General features: G+C 42.9%; 1 protein-coding gene across 2 annotated transcripts; it reads right to left on the minus strand.

Moving 5' to 3' along the window:
* Positions 1-1879: 1879 nt before the first annotated feature.
* Positions 1880-3009, minus strand: LOC109430036 (E3 ubiquitin-protein ligase CCNB1IP1). Of its 2 annotated transcripts, none has more exons than XM_029874315.2 (2): positions 2647-3009; positions 1880-2457 (listed from the first exon to the last, which is right to left on the minus strand). In XM_029874315.2, exons 1-2 carry the CDS (start codon positions 2875-2877, stop codon positions 2206-2208), a joined length of 483 nt encoding a protein of 160 aa, XP_029730175.2. In that variant the 5' UTR covers positions 2878-3009; the 3' UTR covers positions 1880-2205. The 2 variants fall into 2 exon arrangements, with proteins under 2 accessions (XP_029730175.2, XP_019561607.3); XM_019706062.3 differs by having other exon boundaries at positions 1880-2532.
* Positions 3010-24550: the final 21541 nt, after the last annotated feature.

Raw genomic sequence — 24550 nt, forward strand, 5'->3', positions numbered from 1 at the left:
GCAGAAATTCCTAGAGGAGTTGCTGGAGGAATTTTAGGAGTTTTTTCTAGACAATTTTTTGAAAGAATTCTTGGTGGAATTTCTGGAGGATTTTTTGTGGAATTTCTGAAGAAATCTATGGATGGATCCCTGGAGGGATTCCTGATGAAATTGTTTGAGAATTTCCTGGAGGAATCCATGGAAGAATTCTTGGAGAAATTTCTTGAGGAATACCTGGAAGAATTCCGTGAGAAATTCCTTTAGCATGTTATGGAGGCATCCGTGGAGGAAATATTGGGGGAATTCTGTCAGACAGACATTCAGGACATATTCCTAGAAAAATGTCAGGAGGGATCTCTGGAGGAATTTTAGGAGTATTTAGTAGAGGAGTTCCTGGAGGATTTATTTGAGGAATTTCTGGAGAAATATATGAGTCTTCCTGGAGAAGGAATTCCAGAAGGAATTTCTGGAAGAAGTTTCTGAGGAATTTCTGAAGAAATTCAGTTATTAATCCCTGGAGAAATTCCAGAAGAAATTTCTGGAAAAAATACAAAAGAAATTCCTGGAGGATTCCCTGGTGGTATTCCTGGAAGAGTTCTGGAAGTATTTCCTTTAGGGTTTTCTGCAGGAATCCGTGGAGGAACTCCTAAAAGAAATCACTAGTTGTATATTGGAGGAATTTCTAAAGAAATGTCTGAAGGAATCCCTCGAGGATTTTCTAAAGGAATATCTGGAGGAATTTCTGAAGAAATTCATTATTGAATCCCTGGAGGAATTCCTGAAAAAAATCCTGGAAAAAATCCTGGAGAAATTACTGGAGGAATCTGTGGAGGATTTCCTGTAGAGATTCCTCGCAAAATTTTTGGAAGAGTTACGGGAGACATTCTTTTAGGATTCTCTGGAGAAATTCTGGCAGAAATTCCTAGAGGATTTTCTGGAGAAATCCCTGGAGGAATGTCATGAGGAATTCTTGGGGGATTTTTTGGGAGGAATTCCTGTAGGAATTTCTGGCGTTTTTTTTTCGAAAAATTTCTGAAGGAATTTGTTGAGAAAATTTAAGAAGGATTTTTTGAAATAATTCATGGATTCAGGAATTCCTGAAGAAATTCGTTAAGAATTTCCTGGATAATTTTCGGAAGAAACTCCTGGAGGAATTTCTCGAGGAATTCCAGGAAGATATTCTTCAGAAATTCCTTTAGAATTTTCTGAGGAATTCCGTGGAGCAATTTCTAGAGGAATCCCTGGAGGAAATATTGAGGGAATTCTGGCAGACATTCCTAGAGGATTTTTCCTGAAAAAAATTTCAGGAGGAATTCCTGGAGGTAATTTTGGAAGAGTATTTACAGGAGGAATTCTTGGAGGAATTATTTGAGACTTCCTGGAGGAATTTCTGAAGGAATTATTGGAAGATTTTTTGGGGGAATTCCTGGAGGAATCATGTACGAATCTTTGGAGAAATCCTGGAGGAATCTCTGTAGATTGCAGCAAGGATTCCGATCAAAATGTTCTATCTAGGAATTCTGACATTCTCCAATTCTAGCATCACTAATTGTCCAGGATCAAAATTCTTTCACAACGGCAATATTTTTTTTTTTTCTATAATTGATATTTTTTTCGATATTCTCCATTGTATTTGATACGTTTATAAAATTTGAGTCGAGATAATGACTTCATATTAAAGTTTCGTAATGCCTTGAAATCATCACCATCCGAAGCCTTCTCCAGAATCCCAATATGAAGTACTTGGCGATGTTAGCACCACTACATGTTGAAACCCTTTCTTGGGAATTCATATTGGGTGTAACACCATAATTCTGTTTTGCACCATGATCATACATATGTTGCACCATTATCATGGTGCCCCCCCTAAGCAAGAACCCTGCGCACGCTAGTGATAAGAATCACGCCACAAAATCCCTTATGCCCATCACTACCCACGTTAGTGGGCATACCGCACATCGTAGTGCTTATTGCTCCCATGATCGCATGGAAATACCGAGTATTCTCCACATATCTCTTATTTATGTGCTTTATTGCTTTGGAGGAACTCGGTGCGGATTCATATTCCCATGCAGATCCAATCGGGAAATAAGCTCCTATCGGCACCGCAATAAATCGAAGATTGCCCGGAATGATGGGCACACAATATAAGAGAATCGCGCGTATAAGTTCCACCATCTTACTTTATTGCTCCATTGGAAGCGCGTGGTTTTCGCCGGGATAGACTCACAGCAGGAAATCGTCCGGCTTGCGTTTCTTCACACAACGGGACGGTTCGCCGAATCGATTCTTCCCCGCCTGCCGTTCGTCGTCCTGCTGTTGCCTTAGTTTCACCTTGGCCTGTTCCAATTGTTGCTCCAGGCGACGAATCTTCATCTCGGTGTCGGCCTTCTGCTGGGCTCCGTCCCGTTTCATCGTGCACACCATTTCCCGATAGTATTCCAGTTTTCTTTCCAGATTGGCACAAATTTGCTGCTTCTGGAAATTCCAAAAGGTAATGGCATTGTTGGCAATCTCCATCACCACCTCCGGATTGTAGCCACACAAAAGCAACTGCGGAGGTTCAACGTCACAATTGGATAACGGAAACACAAAGACCGAAAAGCAACACAATAGGCAATGGGCATTGCGGGGAGATCGTTGAGAAGGTTTAGGTTAAATACTTACCGCTCGGGCCTGTAGAGAATTGTTCAGCTTTCGTTCCACAATGGACAGCTCGTCTCGGAAGCGGGTACCGCAGGCTGGACAGGATGGCGATGACGTCGGTTGGCGGAGTTTGGCCTCCTTGCCGTGTTGGTCGCAGAACACGTGCGAACAGCAGGTAATCCACGCGGTTCCTTCAATTTTCTTGAAGCAATCGCGCGCGTTGCACACCAACTTATCTCGTTCGGTTGACATTTTGTAATGACTTCATGTGGAAGGTCAAAAAACTTCGACGGTGTGTTAGTAGCGTTAGTAGGCTTTTGTTGATGAATAGCGGTTTTGATGAGAAAAATGGCTGAGGGCTGTGAACTTTGTAGACATACGTATAGATCGATAAGTTTTCACTAATCACGCTACAGCCCAGACAACCAGTAATCGTATAAGATGTTGCATAAGATGATAAAAGGAAGATTTTTTCCCAGAGTTCTTCCCAACAAATATTTTAGCTGTATAAGAGTTGAACTGAAGTTTGCTTAACAGCTTAAGAAACTGTTATTCAGCTATTTCTGTTTCTTGGGTTTTGGGTTAATTACAAGAAATTTTACATTTCCACCTACAATGACATCCAATAACTCTAAAAAATCAGGAAAAAAAACATTCAAAAGTTCAATCAATAATTCCACAGACTACGCCAGTTAAATTCCATAGACATTTTTGAATATGAACTTTGATGTTTGTACTCTGTGCTGGTGGTGTAGTAATGTTAAGATTTTGAAATTGCACTCATAATTCTTGTTTGAAATCCTTCTCGAAGATTTTTTTTTTCTTGAAATTTTCAAAGGTTTTTTTTGGCTTTCTCCAGTTTTCTCAAGTATTTTTAGGTTTGTACGTAACTATATGCTTCCATAAATTGCTTCTTCCAAGATTTTTCACGATTTCAGGTTTTTCGAGACTTTTTACAGGATCTCTGCTAGAGTATGTAGCCACCGAACTTTCATCCAGAGTTTATCGCTAGATTCCTTCCGGAGACCTTTTTTTATTTTTTAAGTTCTTCCAGGAATTTCTCTTAGTGGCTTCGGGATAGATTTCCAACAGTTTCTCTCAGGATTTTTGCAGAAGTTCTTCCAGGGATTTCTGATAAGGATATGGAAGGACGACTACTAGCTTGGACGGTATAATACAAACTGATTTATTAGACTCTAAGTTTTACAGACTACTATGCTTATATGCTACGGTTGCTTGTATCCTGACACCCCTCCTCAAGCAAAACGTTGTTCAGGACGTCGCAGGATGCCAATGCTCTCACAATGTTTCTTGAATACGACTGCTGGCAATGCTTTGGTTAATAAATCCGCTGGTTGCTCGTTCGTTGGTAGGTACTGGATTTCTCTTTTGTTATTTGAGACACAGTCACGGATAAAATGTAGCTTCACATCCGTGTGCTTGAGCCGCTTCGAAGTTCCAGGAGATTCGACAATAGCAATAGTTGATTGGTTGTCTTCAAATATTTTCGTTGCTCCATCTTTCAAAATTCCCAGTTCTTCAAACAGCTTTTGTATCCATATAACTTCACAAGTCGCATCTGCTAGCGCTGAGCACTCGGCTTCAGTAGATGACAACGAAACTGTACTCTGCTTCTTTGTGCTCCAGGAAGTCACAGCTCCATAAATTTTGACGATTATTCCAGAAACTGAACGTCGGTCATTTAGATCCGCAGCCCAACTTGCATCTGCAAATCCAACTATTTGTTTCGGTGCAGTTTTCCGTTGGTATACCAATCCGTGGTCCAGAGTCCCCTGAAGGTACCGAAGTATCCGCTTGACGTGTGTCCAGTGTTCTTCTGAAGGGCTACTCTGAAATTGGCTGAAGTAGCTTACCGAGGCACTAAGGTCTGGTCGAGAGGTCACCATGAGGTAAGTAAGACATCCAATCACCTCACGATAAGGCTTTTGAAGTGTTGTCGCTTTCTCGTTCTTCTTGAGCTGCAGATTCGGTTCCATGGGCGTGGCAACGGGCTTACATTCCTCCATTCCAAAACGCTTCAGAAGTTGCTTCGCGTATTGCTTTTGACTGAGCGTCATCCGGCCTTGCAAAACGTCACGTTCAATTTTCAATCCAAGGAATGTTCTTGCTTCTCCCATGTCCTGCATTTTGAATTCGGATTTCAACAGCTTCTTGATGACGGAAATCACATCGAGGCTTCGGCAAATCACAAGAATGTCGTCAACGTATAACAGCAGATATACCTTCTCACCTTCACGTTCCTTGACATAGAGGCAGGTATCGTTGATGCATCTCTTGAATCCGATCCGACTCACGAACTCGTGGAATCTGTCATTCCAAGCTTTTGATGCTTGCTTGAGTCCATAAATGGATTTGTTCAGCTTGCACACGCGATTCCTTGTCCGACTTGGATTTCCATATCGACCGTTCCGGAATAGTTACTGTAGACCACCTTACCGGACGCCACTACAATTGGGATAGGGTTTTGCAGTTTCTTGACATCTCGAAGACAATCCGCAGAACACACCATGTGCTCGGAAGCACCTGAATCCAGGATCCACTGGAACTCACGCTGCTGCTTCGCTTGACATCCAATCATGAAAGCTACCTCGGAATCTGCAACACTTGCTCTTTCCTTCAGCTTCGCGCGTCCCGATTTTGAACGGTCTTCCTGTCTTCCATCCTGCCCTTTCGGTCTTGCTGGGCAGTGCATCTTCTTATGTCCTACCTTTCCGCAGGCAAAACATTTCAGCTTGGATCCTTTATCACGTCCTCCGTAAAAAGCAGCTTCATCGTTAGACACACCGTCGACATCGAAATTGTTCTTCCGCTTGATGCTCTCACTTAGCAACCTGGCCTTCACAAAATCCAATGAACACTGTTCCGGTGGGAGTGTCTCCAACACTGTGACCAGCTGTTGAAAGGACTTCGGCATGGTCTGCAAAAGATTGAAAACCACCAACCTGTCGTGCATGGTGATATCCGCCGTGGCCAGCTCCCTGATAATCCGATCGAACTTCAGCAGATGATCCTCCATTGGTTCAGCCTCATTGTATTTCATCACGGCCAGCTGCTTGAGAAGATAGAACTGGCCGGAAATCCCTTTCTTGGCAAAAACGTTCTGCAGCGCTTCCCAGATTGCCTTCGGAGTGGATTTTCCCTTCACATATTCCAGCTGCGAATCGGCGATCTTCTCCACAAGAAGTGATTTGCATTGCGCTTCCCTGAGTTTCCGTTCCGCCAGTCTCCTTTCCTTCTCAGCAGTCACCAGCGCCGTGTCACCATCAGCAGGCTTGAACTCCTCGATTTTGTCCGCTTCGATCCGGATACATTCTATCAGCTGCCGCTCTTCCAAGAGGGTTTCCATCCGGTAGCTCCAGTTTGGAAAATTCGTCCCGTTGAAGAGATATATTTTCTGGTTTTCCGCTTGCATTTTCAAAATTCGTCCGCTTTTCCGATCTTGAGAAATTTTTTTTTTTTTTTTTCCGATCAACAAATCGTCTCCACGGTTACAGCAATGCTAGGCCAATAACCTGATAAGGATATGGAAGGACGACTACTAGCTTGGACGGTATAATACAAACTGATTTATTAGACTCTAAGTTTTACAGACTACTATGCTTATATGCTACGGTTGCTTGTATCCTGACAATTTCTTCCAGAGACAGTTTTCAGATATTTCTCGTGGATTTCCTTGCGGAATTTTTCTCGCGGAATTGTTTCTCCCGGGATTCTTTTTAGAGGTTTTCAGAGTTCCTCCTTAAATTTCCTTAATATTTCCTCTTGGGATTAGTTCCAGTTTTTTTTCTAGATTTCGCAGTTTCTCTCAGAATTTCTTTCGAACTTTCTCTCGAAATTTCTCCAATAAGTCTTTGCGGAGATGTTCGCAAAATTTGACCAGGATTCGTTCAGATATTTTTCTAGGAATTTCTTTAAAAAAACTCGTTTGTTATCGCAGGAGACATTCAAAGAAAAACTCTTTGGAACAATCATGCTTGAACTCCGGGAGCAATTTCGAAAAAAAAAATCCCAAAAAGGAGCATTTTTGGTAGAGATTCCGGAAAGAGCTCTAGGAATAATCCTGAGAAAATCTATAAAAACAAAATCTCAGGTAGATCAGTTTGCAACATTTTACCTACAATACGGTTTGTCAAACTCCGAGGGACTCACCGCCGTGCAGTTCAATGCCGTTGGATTGAACAGCCACAATTTCTTCGAAAATTCTCCCGCAAATTCTTCCGTGGATTCCTCTAGGAGTTCCGGCATTCTTCCACGAGTTCCGGGATTGCTCCAGGAATGCATTTCCGTGGAGGAACTTTTGGATGAGTTCCAGAAGGAACATCTGCAGAAATTCCAGAAGGAGCTCCTCAAGGAATCTAAGCTTGAGCTAGAGCTTGATTGACCGTCCGTAGATGCTACTCCAGTATCGCCAGACCAGCTACACTCACACAAGAAACTAATGAAATATCTGCTGGGGACTAGCAGACATCTTCAGTGTTTGAGCGTTGGTGATCTTCTATTTTTAGGCGACAATGGCGCTTGCCCCGTCAGATTGCAGGTCAATGTGGGAAAGGGTAAAGAAGTGATGATTGCAATCGTTTGTATCCACGTCTGACTGAATAGAGGTAATCACGTTCAAATGTATGCGTGCCTTTTTTGTAGATGTAGTTGTGAAACTGCGAGGAAAATATTCGCACTCTTGCCCGGGACGTTAGTTTTATCATTATTTACCCGTTTTACCCAATTCGATTGGGTAATATTTGCATATGCAATCTGAATAGCCTTTCAATCGGCGTGCACTTTTGTGTGAGGGAAAATTTGCGCTAGTGTTCGTGTGTTGAAATGTCACTTATCTCTATATGCCTCTGCGTCAGCACAAATTCATGCGGATGTCGAAGTGTTGGTGGGACTTGGTTGGCAGAAGGTTCACACATTGGTGCGTGGATACCAGGGTAGGGTGATAAAATTGTGTGTTTTTATTATTCTGAAGATGTGCGGCACAATTCGCTTGATTGCATAACTTGTAGGCGTTATCTAATAGGATTGAGACACTGTGCTGTGGAGGTTTGGAAGGAAGGGAAACGGCTTTTTCAATCCGTTTCTGTTCTAGCGATGGCTATGAGCATGTGAATATACATGAGTTGTATACATATGTAGAGAGGAGCGAGAAAGTAAATAGAAAGATCTGAGATAAATGCCCTCTAGGGTAAAATCTCAAAAAAAAAAAAAAAATAGAAAGATACAAAGTAGGAGGAAAGGGACGGGCAAGGGATTGAACCCAGGACCTTCTTTATATGAATCAGAAGCGGTAGCCACTAGTCCAGCAAGCCCGTCTCCAGAAGGAGCTCCTCAAAGAATCTCAGAAAAAAAATCTAGAGGAATGTGAGAAGAAACTTATTTAGGAATCCTATATGGAATTCCAGCTCAATTTCTCTCAATCTCAGTTAAAAAAAAATCTGCAGAAATCCCAGAAGGGACTCTGGGAGGAATCCTAAAAGAAACAACTGGAGGAATCCCAGAAAGAGCTACTAGGGAAATCTCAAAAGAAGAAATCTTAAAAAAGGAATCCCAGACGAAGCTCCTTGAGAAATCTTCGTAGGAACTGCTCGAAGAACTCCAGAAGGAACTTCAAGCAGTTTCTCAGCAGAAAAAAAATCTAGGAGTAATGTCAGAAGGTACTTCTGGAGGAATTGTTAAAGTGGGGAATCCTTAAATACTCCTTGGGAAATCCCAGAAGGACGTTTTTCTTGAGGTTGAGGAATCTCAAGTTTTATCCAAGATATTTATCCGAGATTTGTTTAAGAAATTCATGATGAGGGGATTTTAAAATCCTTTAGCGTAGGAAAGCCCCAGGTCCGGACAGAGTTCCGAATGTGGCCTTAAATGTAGCTATTGCAGAAACTCCCAGAATCTTCTGGATCTGCTATGCAGAAATGCCTGAACGAGTGAGTCTTCCCAGAGATATGAGAGTGGTAGAGCCTGGTCCTGTGTATTGCCAAAGGCGGAGAAACCACCATGAGGCTCCTATGCATATACAGTAATGTTCCGATTTTATCACGCCCTCCGCGCGTCAGTCCTTCATTTTTCATTAATTTGCTATTACATTTAAGAGAAAGTGCTTCCCCTCTTCTAAAAGATGAATGTTGAAGGCGCGTTCTGCGACGTTAAAAATATTGAAAATGCGTATAGATTTTGTAGAATATTTAAAAACAGTTTTGAAAAGAGGCGTGATAAAATCGGAACAATACTGTATGTAGTAGGCCAATCAATATGCTCAATGAACACTGCGTGAATAGTGCTCGAGAGGATCTTCCACAACAGACTGTTGAGGCACAGACCATAGACGCTATCTTGTTGGTTACAAAGATCAGCGAGCTCTCCAGCGTTTAAGAGGAGGGGGATTCGCTACTGTGTGCAGTAGTGGCCCTGAATGTAAGGAACGCGTTCACTAATGAACGTTGGGCTTCTATTGCCGATGCGGTCCTGAGTTTTGGCCACTTTTATTGACGTCACCTTAAAGCTAGAAGTTCATTCGTGACGGTCCTGAATCTTGGGATGCCCGGTAACTTGCATTTTTAGATTCCAGGAAGCTGCTTCCAAAAACGAGTACAAGTATACGACACAAAGCTGAGTCACAAGTTCTTCAGGGTAATATCCTCGGTCCGGTGTTATTGAATGTCATGTACGACGAAGTTCAAAGACAGCTACCGTGGTATGCTGGAAAGTACATATAGGCTAATGTGCCTAATGGTTGTGTGTACCTTACCGTGTCACACGATGCGCCCTATGTTATCACAGATATGATGTCTAATGGCATCCTTATCGGGAAGGATTTAGAGTGCATCGAAATGCGCGACGCGACGCAATGTGCTGGGAACAGGACTTTGGGCAATTTTGTCCATAGAATGCGTAAAGATGAGCTTGGCTGGAATGACCCTATCATGTCTGAACCAAGGTCGGGACTACAGAGGAGGTTTGGATGAGTTGGATCCGAGCCCGTGGATATGCGGTAAGAAGATGGAAGCCTCATGTCAGCAAGTCTTTCTGTGTGCTAGCGGATCAGTGCACGCGATATCAGTTAACCCGCCTTCTGAAGAGAAAGGGAGCGGTAAGGCCACCAGGGCGCACATTATTGCTTTGGTGTTTTTCTAAAAGAGCGTGCCATGAACATGATATTCGTTATTACAACCCGGGCAGAGGCCAACTACTGACGATCAAAATGTGATATTGATTTGTTTGAGATAAAAGGTAGAAGTACTGAAAATAATAGCAAAAAATTGTTCTTGAACTATCTAACCAATAGCAAAATTTGATATTTGAAAATCAATCAAATAACTCACTGCTATTGGTTAAATCTTACCAAGAGCTAAATGTACTATGATGATGATGTTCCAGGAGTAAAATTGAGATATAATTTTCAGTACTTTTACCTCTTATCTCAAACAAACAAATATCACATTTTGATCTCCGTATCAAAATATGCTATTATTGAGCTTTTTTCCTCTGCTCGGGAAGGCTACGCAGCTAACGTCGAGTGTGCGATGTGTACTAGCCCCTCCCCGAAGCAATGCTTTCCAGAAAATTCCGGAGAGATGCTGGGCTTGGCGACAATATAAATAGTTTAGTGGATTGGGTTGTACACAAATGAAAAAAAAGATGATATTTCATGTTATTGTGTTATACTTAGTTATACCATGCAAACACTCTGAGTTATGCTGAATTATATGACATAGAACAGAGGTTCACATGTTCTATTATATGCATCATAAGTCACAGAAATTTACACATTTTTTATCTGTGTAGCCAGCCTCCTTCGTTGGCAGTTCCAACCCCCACATTAACTCAGCCTCCCACTTGGTAGTAGCAGATTATCCCCCATTGCTAAGAGAAGAAAAAGAGGGCTGCTTTTGTGATTTTAGGAAAAGTATGGAAATCAGTAAACACATCAAAATCCGAATTTTGTACTCAATCGTGACATACTGCTGTATATGCCAATGAAACCTGGTGTGTATCAGTGGAGTACATAAACAGATGCCTGCAGTATTCATTTCGTACATGGTAGGCTTATAAGTGGATCTCCAACACGGAGCTGTATCGTCGATCAGGAGCCAATTTGGAAGAGGATCGGCACCACTGTACCCAGGGGCGGGAACTAAATCTACAAACAAGCGTTATACTGGCACCTAGCTGGACTTCACAGCAGATGTAAGTCCAGAGACTCATAGCGGCGCCGCCTCAACAAAGAAATAAAGGAAGTCGACTGAAATTTGACCTGATCACAGGTCTTAGACTAGGCGATGCGATGGCGGGCAATCGCCCAGAATGGAGATCTTTTACTTCGGCCCTCTGTTCCACTATGGGTGCTCAGAACTGAAAGTAAGTAGTAAGTAAAACAATCATACTTTGTATTTTGTACAACAACCATCATTTTGTAGCCGGGGCCCGTGGCGTAGTGGCTTAGCAGATGGTCATGGGTTCGATCCCAGCCCCGGCACTTTCGTCAGTTTCTCTTTCCTCCTGAGAGCAGCTGACACTGACCCTTTTCTGAGCCCATGGCTCTAATGGACCTCGGATACTTGGACATCGGCGAACGGCAACCCATAATGGACCCCCAATCGGACTGGAAACAGGAACAACCAACAGCCGCACATCAACATCCTCGTGCTCATCATTCTACCATGATAGGGTAGACAGTGAAAGCAGCGCAACGGCAACCAGTTCGATATAGTACAATTAAAATAGAATACATTTAGGCGCTGTACAAAGTATATGTACAGCTTCCAATTGGAATCGCTCACGCAGTACCCTAGTGGACAATAGAGCTGTAAATTAGGTTAAGTGATTGAAGAATTAAAAAAACACATTTTGCACAACAATCACACTTTTGTAATTTTAAACCTGTTTTGGGGCTGGTCCTTACCTGCCTTCTGATGTGGACTGTATTTGATTTTGGGTCGACGATAGTGATTCCTGGGTTGGGTTGGTGGGGACACAATCGTTTCCTTGGGGAGCTGTTGGCTTCCTTAGCTCATTGGCGGAAATTCTCCGGGATTCTCCAATTTAAACTACTTGTTACACACTTAACAATTTATTGGCAATAATTCATACATCACTTTAACAACTGAACCTTTATTTTACACTCAAACTACATTTATTTAAACATTCAAACTACATATATTGGGTCAATCTTCCATTATTCAATCCGTGCGGTTTCTTGGGCAATTACAATTAACACTAACTTTAATCCTAAAATAATTGGTCGGGCACACGACGTAATCGATGACGTCATCTATTCGGGTTGAAATTTCGGCTCCTCTCTCCTCGGTAATTTGTTTTGCTCCGGTTTTCCTACATCCGATGGTTGAGTGTGAGTGCATGATCCAATGGCTCGTCAATCCATGCACCAACACATAGAACCTGTTCTCGCTCTAAACTATGTTGCGGTACGAGGGGTGCACCAATAGTGCTCAGTACGCAAACATTCTGGCCCACCCTGAAATTACTGAATTTCTGAAAGAAAAGAAAACCTCTCGTGCTATGGTGGACGGTTCGAACATTGTCAACTATTGGTTTCTGGTTTCAGTTTGTTGAACAGATGCTGGCAAAATACATATTTTTTCAACGGCTCTCTCCAAGACTCCTGTTGCTGTTTTCACTGTCACAACTCTCACCACTCCGTCTCCTCCAGGATGTATCTCCTCAATCCTTCCCATTTTCCACCGGATAGGGGGTAAGTTATCGTCCCGAATCACGACTAGCTGGCCAACGGTTATTGGAATTGCTGGACGCCAACGCTTCGTCCTGCCTTGTAGTTGTGACAAATACTCCATTCGCCATCTTTTCCAGAATTCCTGCAACTTCTTCTGCACTACTTGCCACTGAGACAATCTGTTCGAGGGAATTGACGTGAAATCCGAGTCTGGGAGTTGCTGCAATGATGCCCCGGTCAAAAAGTGTCCAGGAGTTAAGGGCTCTAGATCGTGTGGATCATCCGACATTGCTGTCAATGGTCTAGAGTTCAAACATGCTTCGACCTGTACCAGTAATGTTGACATGTCTTCAAATGACAACACCTGATCGCCAAGGACACGCAGTAAGTGATGCTTGGCCGATCTTACAGCAGCCTCCCAAAGGCCTCCAAAATGAGGGGCACTTGGAGGGTTGAAGTGCCATTGTATTCCTTCTTTAGTACATTCCTTCGCAACCTTCTCATGATGCTTCTTGTCTTTGAGTAGTTCAAACAGTTGCTTCAGTTGGTTACGGGCGCCGACAAAGTTGGTCCCATTGTCCGAATAAATGTCAGTACACTTGCCACGTCTACCAGTGAATCTACGTAATGCCTGAAGAAAACGATCAGTCGATAAGTCTGTAACCAACTCTAGGTGAACAGCCTTAGTACACATGCACACGAATAATGCCGCGTATGCCTTCACAGCGGTACGGCGAGGAGCCAGGCGAACATACAGTGGTCCAAAATAATCAATACCAGTACTTGAGAAGGGACGGGATATTGTTACACGAGCTGCCGGCAGTTCTCCCATGAACTGCTGTACAGTTTTCGGTTTTACCTTGAAACATCGATTGCATTGATGTACTATCTCTCTTGCTACGTTGCGGCCGCCCAGTGGCCAATACTGCAGCCTTACGGTACCCAACAATAGTTGAGGTCCTGCGTGGAGAAGTTTATGGTGATAATATTCCAACAGTTTTCTGGTGAATGGATGCCTTGCTGGTAGTACGATTGGATGTTTGGTGTCTTCGTTCTCGGATGAATATCCCAATCGCCCGCCAACTCGAATTAGATTGTCCTGCGTAAATTTTGGATGAAACCATCGTAACGGCGAGCCTCTTGCTACCGTACCGCCTGCTGAAAGTACCTTCCATTCTTCCTTGAACACATCCTGTTGTACGCGTCGAATGATCACCTGTTCAGCTTCACGTAACTCTGCCGTTCGAAGTACGCCGTACTGTCGTTTGCTAGGCTCAATCTTCCTCAAAATATCCATCAATCGCAACCAATATGCCGTACGTCTCACCATATCAACGAAATTTGAAAACCTCTGCACATACCAGCTACTGAATTCTTCTTGTTGGTTAGAACTGTGTGCAGTTGTTCGGCGTCCTTCCTTCTCCACATCTTCGATTATTGGATTGACTGATTGTGTTGGCCAGGATTCATGACCATTTCGGAGCCAAGATGGGCCTTCCCACCACAAACTGCAACCTTGGATTTGATCAGGTTTCACTCCACGTGAAAGGACATCAGCGGGGTTTTGGTATCCTGGAACGTGACGCCAAGTTCGGTTCTCCGTCAATCCTTGAATTTTCGAAACACGGTTTGCTACGAAGGTCGTCCATGTTGAGGGTAAAGCCTTAATCCATTGTAGTACGCAGGTGGAATCTGTCCACAAAATTACTTCCACGCTCATTTTGATCGCCTCCAAAACCTTTTCCGATAGTTGTGCTGCCATCAATGCACCACACAATTCCAATCTGGGAATTGATTGACACTTCAGGGGGGCAACCTTTGATTTGGATGTGAGCAGAACCACACCAACGGAGCCAGATGAATCCACACTTCTCACATATGCACAGGCGCCGTATGCTTGTACTGAGGCGTCGGAAAAAAGATGAAGTTCTACGGTGGCCGTCTTTGGTTTGATCACACAACGTTCAATCGTTAGGTTGTTTAGCTGTGGTAGTTGTGCATGGAAACTTCGCCATTCGTTATCAACTACCGGTGGTAGAGAGTGATCCCAATCCAACTTCTTTCCCTTCTCGTCCTCTAGGCACCATAGTAGCTGCATAAACACCTTTGCTGTCGTGATGACCGGTCCGATCAAACCTAAAGGGTCAAACAGTGTCGCAATGATCGATAAAACTCGTCGCTTTGACAATATTTCCAACGGGGAAATTTCAGGAATCTTGAATCGAAATTTCAAAATATCCGCAGTCGGATGCCACACTAGTCCCAAGGTCTTCACTGCTGGGTCAGGATCTAGTTGTACTCCTTCCTTCCTCACGATTGCCAGATCGTTCTCTGGTATGCCCCGCAATACCAGAGGGCAGTTGGAAGCCCATTTCCTGAGCCGGAATCCGCCTTTTTGCGTCATCTCGTCCAATTGGGTGCGCAGCTCCAAAGCTGTTTCTGGATCGTCCGCTCCACCTAAAACGTCATCCATGTAGACGTCTTCCGTTGCAGTTTGCGCTGCTATTGGGTAATTAAGTTGCTCATCCATAGCAAGCTGCTTCAGTGTCCTGGTAGCAAGAAATGGAGCTGGCTTCGTACCGTACGTGACCGTTGTTAACTCGTACGTTGAGACTTCTGCATTGGGATCCGTTCGCCAAAGGATACTTTGAAGCGGTGCATCTTCCTCACTAATCCCGATTTGCCGGAACATCTTTTCGACGTCTGCAATCACCAGGATCTGTCTCGTTCGGCTTCGTAAAATTATGGACCGGAGATCGTCCTGTATGACCGGTCCGGCCAACAACGTATCATTGAGTGACGTCCCTGTAGATGTTTTACACGACGCGTCAAATACCACTCGTACCTTCGTTGTGGTGCTTTCCTCTTTGACCACAGGATGATGGGGTAGGTAGCAACGAACATGGTTGTGCTCATTCGGAACCACCTTCCGCATATGGCCTAGTTCTAGGTATTCCTCCATGAATTGGTGATATTGGTCACGTAGATCTGAATCCTTCTGCAATCTACGTTCGAGGCTTAGAAACCGCCGATAAGCGATGTCCCTTGACTCGCCCAGCCTTCCAAATACGGTTTCATCCTTAGGGAGAGCGACTGTGTATCGACCATCAGAACTCCTTTGTACCGATTGAACGTACTGCTCCTCACAGCGTGCTTCATCCGGGGAATAATTATTGGAGAACCCAATCTCTTCACAAGACCAAAAACGGGTCAGCAGCTCTTCCAAACCAATTGCCATACTGCTCCAAACCAATTGCCGTACTGCTCCTCACAGCGTGCTTCATCCGGGGAATAATTATTGGAGAACCCAATCTCTTCACAAGACCAAAAACGGGTCAGCAGCTCTTCCAAACCAATTGCCATATTACATGTTATGTGATGATTGTTGTTTGGTTTGTCTATACATCCAGATACAACCCAACCAAACACTGATTCGTTTAGAGAGGGGAGACCACCTCCTAGTAGGACTTGATTTCCGGTGTTGAAGAATGCGAAAAAATGTTGAATTCCGAGTACCAGATCGACAGTCTTGGATGTGAAAAATGTTGGGTCTGCCAATTCCACACCAGCTGGGACCTCCCATCCTGCCATATCCACGTTGACTATTGGAAGATTTGCTGTCACCTTGGGCAATAACAGGAATTCCATCTTCCGAGTGAACCCTGAAACTCTCGATGTGATTGTAACTATGACCTTCTGCTTCACCTTCATGCTGGCTTGCCCGATTCCAAACACCGAAATATCCGATCGCTGCCGTTGAACCTTCAACTGCTGGGACAAGTTCTCCGTCATAAAGTTGCACTCTGATCCGGAGTCTAGGAGCGCTCTGGCTGGAACACGGTTTCCGTCCTCATCTTCCACTAGAACAATCGCAGTTGCTAGGAGCACCGACGACATACGGTTACCGGAGACATTAGACGATACCAGGCTAGATGATTCTTGGGGTTCTTCTGGTGATTGGATACTACTGCCTGCGGCAGAAGTTCGTGCGACTGAAGATCCATCTCTATCTTCGTTTGATGTTGGTCTAAAACAAACCAGGGTGTGGTGTTTTCCCTTGCAGTTTCGACACACAAACCGGGAAGGACAATCTACAGCTCGGTGTCCGCGCTTAAAGCAATTCCTGCAGAGAGCATTATTCCGCAATATCTGGTCTCGGTCAGCTATGGACATCCGCTGGAAAGCCGGACATTGGTAAAGGAGATGGGTTTCGGAGCAAGCTACACAGTGTCCACTTATTGACTGAGCTGTGCTATAGCTGGAATAGAGATTCGGTGGGTTTTTCTTCGGTTGCAGAGTCTCCGACCTCAATTCGGACGTTTTTGTTGGTAGAGATCCCAGAATCTTGACCTTACGTTGTAGGAATTCAGTCAGCTCCTTAATGGTATCTTTTTCCTTCGTCGACGAAAACTCCTCCCAACTTCTTCTCGTCGCCGGGTCTAGACGAGAACACAAAATATCCAGAAGCAGCAAGTCTTTATACTCGGCAGGCTGAACAAGTTGATCCAACGTTTGGATTGTTCTTTCAAACCCTTCCAGCAGGGACTGCAACTCGACAGCCGATTCCTTAGCCAGCTTCGGAAGTTTGAATAACGCCTGCACTTGTCTCCGCTTTAGCTGTTTGCTGTCATTGTAACGTCTGATCAGGGTATCCCAAGCGATCTGATAGTTCGCCCTCGTGATTGCTAGTGGATCAACTAGAGCTTTCGCCTCACCTGCTAGACACCCTTTCAGGTAATGGAATTTTTCCACATCTGGTAGGTCCGTTTTCCAGTGTATGAGCGACGTATACAGGTCACGGAAGCTCAACCACTCGTCTATGTTACCGTCGAACGTCTGCAGCTTGATTTGCGGCAGTCGCACGTGCTCAATTGTCGGTTGCTGTGTTGTATCCAGACTACGGGTAGATTGGCTTAGATTCTGCGGTTCCTCCAAGTCTTTAACCTTGTCCAAAAGCATCGACTTCATGTCATAATACTTGCTGCCGAACTCCGAACGTTGCTTGATGCAGCTCTCATCCTCCTCCGTGAACTCCTTATGGGTCTCGATTTCCAGGAGAACGTCGTTCACTTTCTCCCATAATTCATCGAGCTTCTCAAGTCGCACCATTACCTGATTTGCACTAGTCACTTCACTCAACTTATCAACAAACCCACAAATATCATGAAACATGCTGATCAACGACCGCAACGTCGTCTTCAGGGTCCGCATGCTTGGAGCCTTCCGAATGGTGGATGTCGTCGCCGGCATATTCACAACTCGCGTTTGGACAATGTTTTTTGAATACAAAAGAAGTAGATGTAGTAATCTGCTGATCCTTGGCTTCGGCTAGACATACACTGTAGAGCTGTTCTATATTTACCTGGAAAAACAGGAATTTCCGCCTTCTCTACAGGTATGCACCTTAAGCAGGTCCGAATCGGTTGGTTATCCAATATTATTTGACAGATCCCTCAATCGTCCAATGGTCACACGAAAGGTAAAATGTTAATGTAATATGCTGTGGGGTCCAACTTCGGCTAGGCATATACTGTTCCAACTAACCTGAGAAACCAGTATCTGCACTAAGAATATCCAAGGAACAGTGTGCCGGAATGTCACGGTTCACCTCTGTTTTCCGAAATAGTGGAAGCATTAATCGCCAAAAACGCGTTTGCGGACCCCTTGATTATGCTCCACGAAAATATGTTGAACACATCCACAGTAACGAGAGAAGAAATTTTTATGTAGCTATCTATCGACTCCCGCTTCGACAAGACATATACATTGGTGTAGTACAATAAACACTGACCTGTGGAAACAAGTTGTTCGCCGTCACCAATGGTCTCAGTCGAGCGCAGTGTGAAATGCCTTCGTCGTTATTGCTTTCCAGTAGTCGTCGTCGTGAGCTCAGTCGGTTCGGTCGAAAACGGTAGTATCGGTTTGGTAGATCGTCGGTTCGGTGGTGCTGTTTTTCCTTTCCACGGTGTGTCGTGCCTTACTTTGGGACGCCGGAATAGCAACGAAAAAAGTACACACGATTTCGGTTGGTGATGTGGTACAGGAAAGTCAGTCCGAATCCCGGTTGGAAGTGATGAAAGTGCGGCAAAACATCGGGTGAATCACTTCTCAACTAGGTTTATTACGTTCGGTTTGATGACGCTCGAAGATCGTGTGAATGAACGTGTGAACCGTTATCGCCGTGTTTGTTTTTGATCACAGCTCACACACGTATCGTATCGTAGTCCGCCGGCAGTATAGCGATGTGTACCGTAGTGGAAAAGAAAGTGATGTAGATTCCGAAGATTGTCCGCCACGGCAGGACATATACTATGAAGTTCAATTATTAATTACCTGGACGAACCAAGGCAATATGCCTGGTATAGTGAATTCCTCGGTGTAAATATCACAACAGATGTTCGTAGATGAGCGGTTCCAATTGGAATCGGATGGTGCAGCTGTTATGTGGAATGTATGGTGGCTGTTTCGCGCAATTTTCGTCTCCTTCAAAACGGTGAGTGCGGTCTTTGTCCTTTGGTGCTGTTTTGCGATGGCGAAATTTGGCGATTCCCCGTTGGAAGTGTGCAATGGCGATTTGGTGTTCCGGGATTCCGATGATCCGGCTCGAAGGACCAATGTTTTGGGGCTGGTCCTTACCTGCCTTCTGATGTGGACTGTATTTGATTTTGGGTCGACGATAGTGATTCCTGGGTTGGGTTGGTGGGGACACAATCGTTTCCTTGGGGAGCTGTTGGCTTCCTTAGCTCATTGGCGGAAATTCTCCGGGATTCTCCAATTTAAACTACTTGTTACACACTTAACAATTTATTGGCAATAATTCATACATCACTTTAACAACTGAACCTTTATTTTACACTCAAACTACATTTATTTAAACATTCAAACTACATATATTGGGTCAATCTTCCATTATTCAATCCGTGCGGTTTCTTGGGCAATTACAATTAACACTAACTTTAATCCTAAAATAATTGGTCGGGCACACGACGTAATCGATGACGTCATCTATTCGGGTTGAAATTTCGGCTCCTCTCTCCTCGGTAATTTGTTTTGCTCCGGTTTTCCTACATCCGATGGTTGAGTGTGAGTGCATGATCCAATGGCTCGTCAATCCATGCACCAACACATAGAACCTGTTCTCGCTCTAAACTATGTTGCGGTACGAGGGGTGCACCAATAGTGCTCAGTACGCAAACAAAACCCTTGTTAGTGCCGTACAAAAAATGACCTTGAGCAGTTGAATTTGAATAGTTACCTGACCCCACTATCAACTTTTTAACACAAATACAAACCACCTTTTTTCTCCAAACTAGAAAACCTCTGTAAATATTAATTAGTGCACAATGCGCACATGGTCACACCGAGTTGCTCTAGAAGATAATAATTGAATAACTTTTACTTCAAACAAAACAAATCACAACACTCATAATTAGCTTCTATATAACTAGTCCAGGCTGTTCAAAGCGTATAGTCATGGAGTTTAAATGTGCCACCGTCATCATATTCATTCATTGTCATATATTAACAATCGATGCGATAATGTGGCTCGCATGTTGTTTCGTTATGTAGTGCATACACAGCGCTAGGTAAACTTCCGAGCGATCATGACCCTAATTAGTGAATTCACGACAACAAGGGGCGTAATTAAAGCCACGAGGCTAAATCGAGAACCGACCGGACGACCATATGGACACGAGTCAACAAAAGTGGCGGCGCGTAATTTATGTTCAATGCTATGTTTCCAGCACCTCACCTCCGGGCAAACCGTGACTGAAACAGCGACCAAGTAAACAAATCGAGGGATTCGAGCAGGAGCTGGAGTGTGTTTTTCCCCAGGATGGGATCCGGATGCCATCCGGATAGCATAGTGACTTGCAAATTTCTTCGTATGTATTGTATTATGTATGCATGTCCTGTCCTTATGATCCTTATAATTCTTGCAGAAGATTGGACCCGTTCGATTCCTGGCATCAAGATGATAAAGCGATAATTAAAATGATAATACAACATAATAACTAAAGCTTTCCTGTAAATACTGAATACCGACAAAAACTGATTCAATCAAACTCGGTTGAAAACCCCTGAGCTACATAGATTGTATTGCCAGGGACAAAATCAAGGGAAGCGGAAAGGTGCTGACAGTCGGAAGAAAAAGGTCCATCGATTAATAGGCACCAACAACATCACGCCATTATGATGTCTTGCGGAATCACGCTACACTGGGCTGGGCCGAGATCTACCTCAGGCCTCAGGCAAGGACTCGACTGCAGCCGACGACGACGCCACGTCCACGTGTACCATGGAATAGCGAAAAGCGGTACACTCTCGGATTAACTGACATGGAAACACGACAACCCAGCCGGCCTGATGCCTTTTTCGTGTTCAATCAGGTAGAACACATTTATTTTCCAGACCCCAGTCTGGGCTCCAGCCCGTCTTTTTCCTCCTTCGTCGCCTCCCTTCCACCAATCCATCAAGGAGGATGATGGTGGCTCCCATGCATCAGATATCCGAGATACCGACGACGACAGACAGGGCGTTCGAGATCCCCGCACTTAATTCATCATGCAATGTGTCATTTTACCGGGGAAATTTTGATTGGCATTTTCATGCCTGACGGCACACAATGCGGCCGGTGGTGGCTGGGTTTGGTGGGTATAGTAACGGAGCACAATGGCTGCAGCACAAACAACAGAGGCTGCGAGAAATGGCGATTGCTGTTTATCGGCCGTTCCGCGGAACTCGGGAAATCAAAGCGGAAGGTGTCGAAAAGCACATTTTGTCTGGCTGGGTGGATGCTTTCTCTTATTTTTACCATTTGTTCGTGGAACGCAGACACACGTTTTTTCATCAATGTGTTACATACTGGCCAATAATGGTTCTTTTGTATTCATTTTAAAATGTCATACATAAATATGCCGCAACTAATGACGTAGACATTGCATATTTTATGATATAATTATGGTTTTATCAATAAGTAAAAAGTTTTCTTGTTGTCTTGTCATCTTTGATTTTTTTAAGGTATTTCATAAAAAAAATCCTACAAGAATCCAGTAGTAAGTAGTAGTAAAAAATCCATTAGAGACATTTGAGGGAATCTCAAAAAGAATAACGGGAGAATTTCAGAATTATGTGCAGTATTTACAGACAAAATACCTAGAAGAATAACAGAATAACTTGTTAAATGAGGAATATCGCAAGATTTTTTTTTTGGGAATCCCGAAAAGGTTTCTTGGATGAACTCTCCTGAAGTAATTTCAGAATGAACAAATTTCCTTCCCGGTCAGGCGCTGTCCATGAACTACGTAGACTCATTTTTGGTCATCTCAGACCCTCCTCCCCCCTCGTAGACCTTTGTTCATACAAAAATTTCGAAATTTGTATGGAGCGTAGACTTTGGCCAGACCCCCCCCCCCCGTCACCCCCTAAGAGTCTACGTAGTTTATGGACAGGCCCTCATTGTAAATAACGGGCACTGGCGCAGTCTTGTGCCGCACACCATTGACAGTTGCATAAAACCTCCGCATATCGTTCCTGTCCATACTTTCCTGCGCTTCAGCAATCACACTCTGTTCGCATTGCCGTTTTTTACCGCGGTTCACTGCTGCTCTTGCCACCCTGTACCGCTCCCTATTGAGCCGGGTTCTGGCCACTAGCATTCGACTTCTGGCGGCATTCTTTTCGTTCATCGTTCTTTGACACTCCTCGTTGAGCCAACCACTACGTTGGCGTCGCTGAGCGGTACCTATCGCCTCCTGCGCTGTTGTTTTCGTCACTGCTTCTGATGCACAGTGTTTTATTTTGCCGATTTCGTGTCCTTTTTAAATAACGTTTCAACCGTCGATTTTTGCTATATAGTTTCTTCGGAGAAGTTTCTACATAAGACAAAGCGCATCTTTTGACATGAAGAGTTGGATGATCAATCCACCTATAAGTGAGATGGATTTTTTTTAATGCAGATAGACGTTTGATGTCTTCGGCAAAGTTGTGCGATTGTGCGATATTTGCCAGAAAACCATTTGCCAGAATGCCATTTGCCAGAAAGACATTTGCCAGAAAACACCATTTCCCAGAAAACCGGTTGCCAGAAAGAACCACTCCCCAGAAAGTACCATTTCCCACACATTTTTCAATGTTCTCAATCCAGAAGTGTTCCCAATCTAATAATAATTTAAAATATTCTTATTGAAAAAAAAAATCGTGTTATTTTTTTTTGTTTGGGATCGATTAGCCCACGATAACGATTGTAAAAATTTAAAATATTATTTATGTTCAGATTTATATGCGAAAGTTAAATAAATTATTGGAACTGATGTAAGAGCAAACAAGAAATGTTTTCAGAGTAACTTTGAAAGAAAAGCCTATAGTTTGAAGAAGGGCAAATCACTCTGAAACAAAAAATGATGTGAACTCAAACCTTTCAAGCTTCACAATACATTATATCTTTTATGTTATTTAATTATTTTATTGCGCACAACAGCTTATTTTTTCAATTAGAACATTTGCACAAATTTCTCTTATGGACAAGTTGATCATGGTGTGGATCCAATTGATCAAATATTATTTTCACGGAATTTGAGCAATACTCATCAAAGATTTTCCTTTCTTCAACACATAGGACGATCTTTCCAGCTCTTACTGATATGGAATTTTTGGCTTTACTTATATTTTTCAAAAGCTTCCTTCTTTCAATTGAAATTAATTTCTTAAGCTTATTTTTGACAATAACAATGACATGATCACTTTAAATCATAATGTTTGTGCCAAACAGCAAAATTACCCGAAATTGTTGATCGCACACTTAAGTCAATCAAATATCACAAACAAAAACCATTTGGGAGCAACGAGTAAAATAAACAGAAATAATAACTTAAGTCACGGTTTTACCAATACCATTAGTCTGACTTTCACTGCCCGAAAGCCAGAAACCCCAATGTCACAAGCTTGAATGTACCGTTAGGCCGAATATCACTTGATTGAATGCTAAAAAAGCTTGAATTCTATCAATTCCAGCAACGTTTATTTCCTTCTTTTAATCATCTGCTGTTCTTTCTAGATGAACTTCTTAGTTTATTTGCGCCATTTCTAACCAATATATTTCCTTATCACGGTGATTATTGTAACATGTGAGCTTAACATATTTGGGCTTATGGTATTACGGCTAATGGCGCTCCAGCTACTGTTATAAAATCGTATTACACTAGTTTACAAAATAAAATGAAAGTCGTGAACTTCTGTCAACGATCAAAATTTTTGATGTACAATTTAGCGCTGATTTCGAAACCGCGCTTCAAAAAATTATTAGTAGAGCAGTTTTTGAGTTTTAGCACAATATCGAGTTTTACAATTTTTTAAAATATGGAATTAACTAAAATTCAAATATATTGCGTTTCGTTCAACCAATTTCAAATCTTATTCCATAAATTTAAAGCTGAATACAATACTATTCGATCATCTGAATGCAGGTTATGCGTCAGATTGATGAAATTCAAAATATTTGCGAGTTTTTGGAACGATCTCCTAACATTTTAGCAAAATTTCCAAAAATATATGAAGAAATGTATTTTTTTCAATAAGAAAAAAACAATTTAAAAATTCTTTCTAAACGTTTATTTGACATATCATATGTAGGCGACTTACAGTAAAAAATCAGCTCAATCGGAGCATTGATTGCGGAAAATGAGATGTGTGAAGTGAGTGACTTTGCTTAAAAATAGAACAAACATCGATTTCAAATCATCAACCTTGTATGGAAAGTCGAAAACATTTTCGCTCTACTGTAATTTTTTTCCTTCACGTTTTCAAACTCAGGGCATGATTCTACACCAAAAATGATCATCAGCTTACCGAGTTCAAAAATGCTGTAAACTAGTGTTATCAATGGTGTTAGGGCGTTCGGCTGAAGGCCGTTGAGTCGAATGTCATTTGGTCGAAGTTCATAAGGTCAAAAAATTATTTTGCCGAATGGCCATATTTCTTTCGTTTTCTCCTTTTAAGCTGTTAAAATAGAGCTACTGTATTTTACCCATGAAACTTTCCCTCTTTTAAATATAGGAACAAAAACGGGTTAAGATCTGTTAATGTTTTTAATAATTAACTATTAGTTCCGCAATACATACTAATATTGCTTTATGATTCTAACATAATCATCAATTTATGCCAAAAACTAGTCTTACAATGAAACTAGAAAGAACAGCCTGTGTTTAGCAGAAGGAA

This window comes from Aedes albopictus, chromosome 1, assembly GCF_035046485.1.
Source record: "Aedes albopictus strain Foshan chromosome 1, AalbF5, whole genome shotgun sequence".
Classification (NCBI taxonomy): Eukaryota; Metazoa; Arthropoda; class Insecta; order Diptera; family Culicidae; genus Aedes; species Aedes albopictus.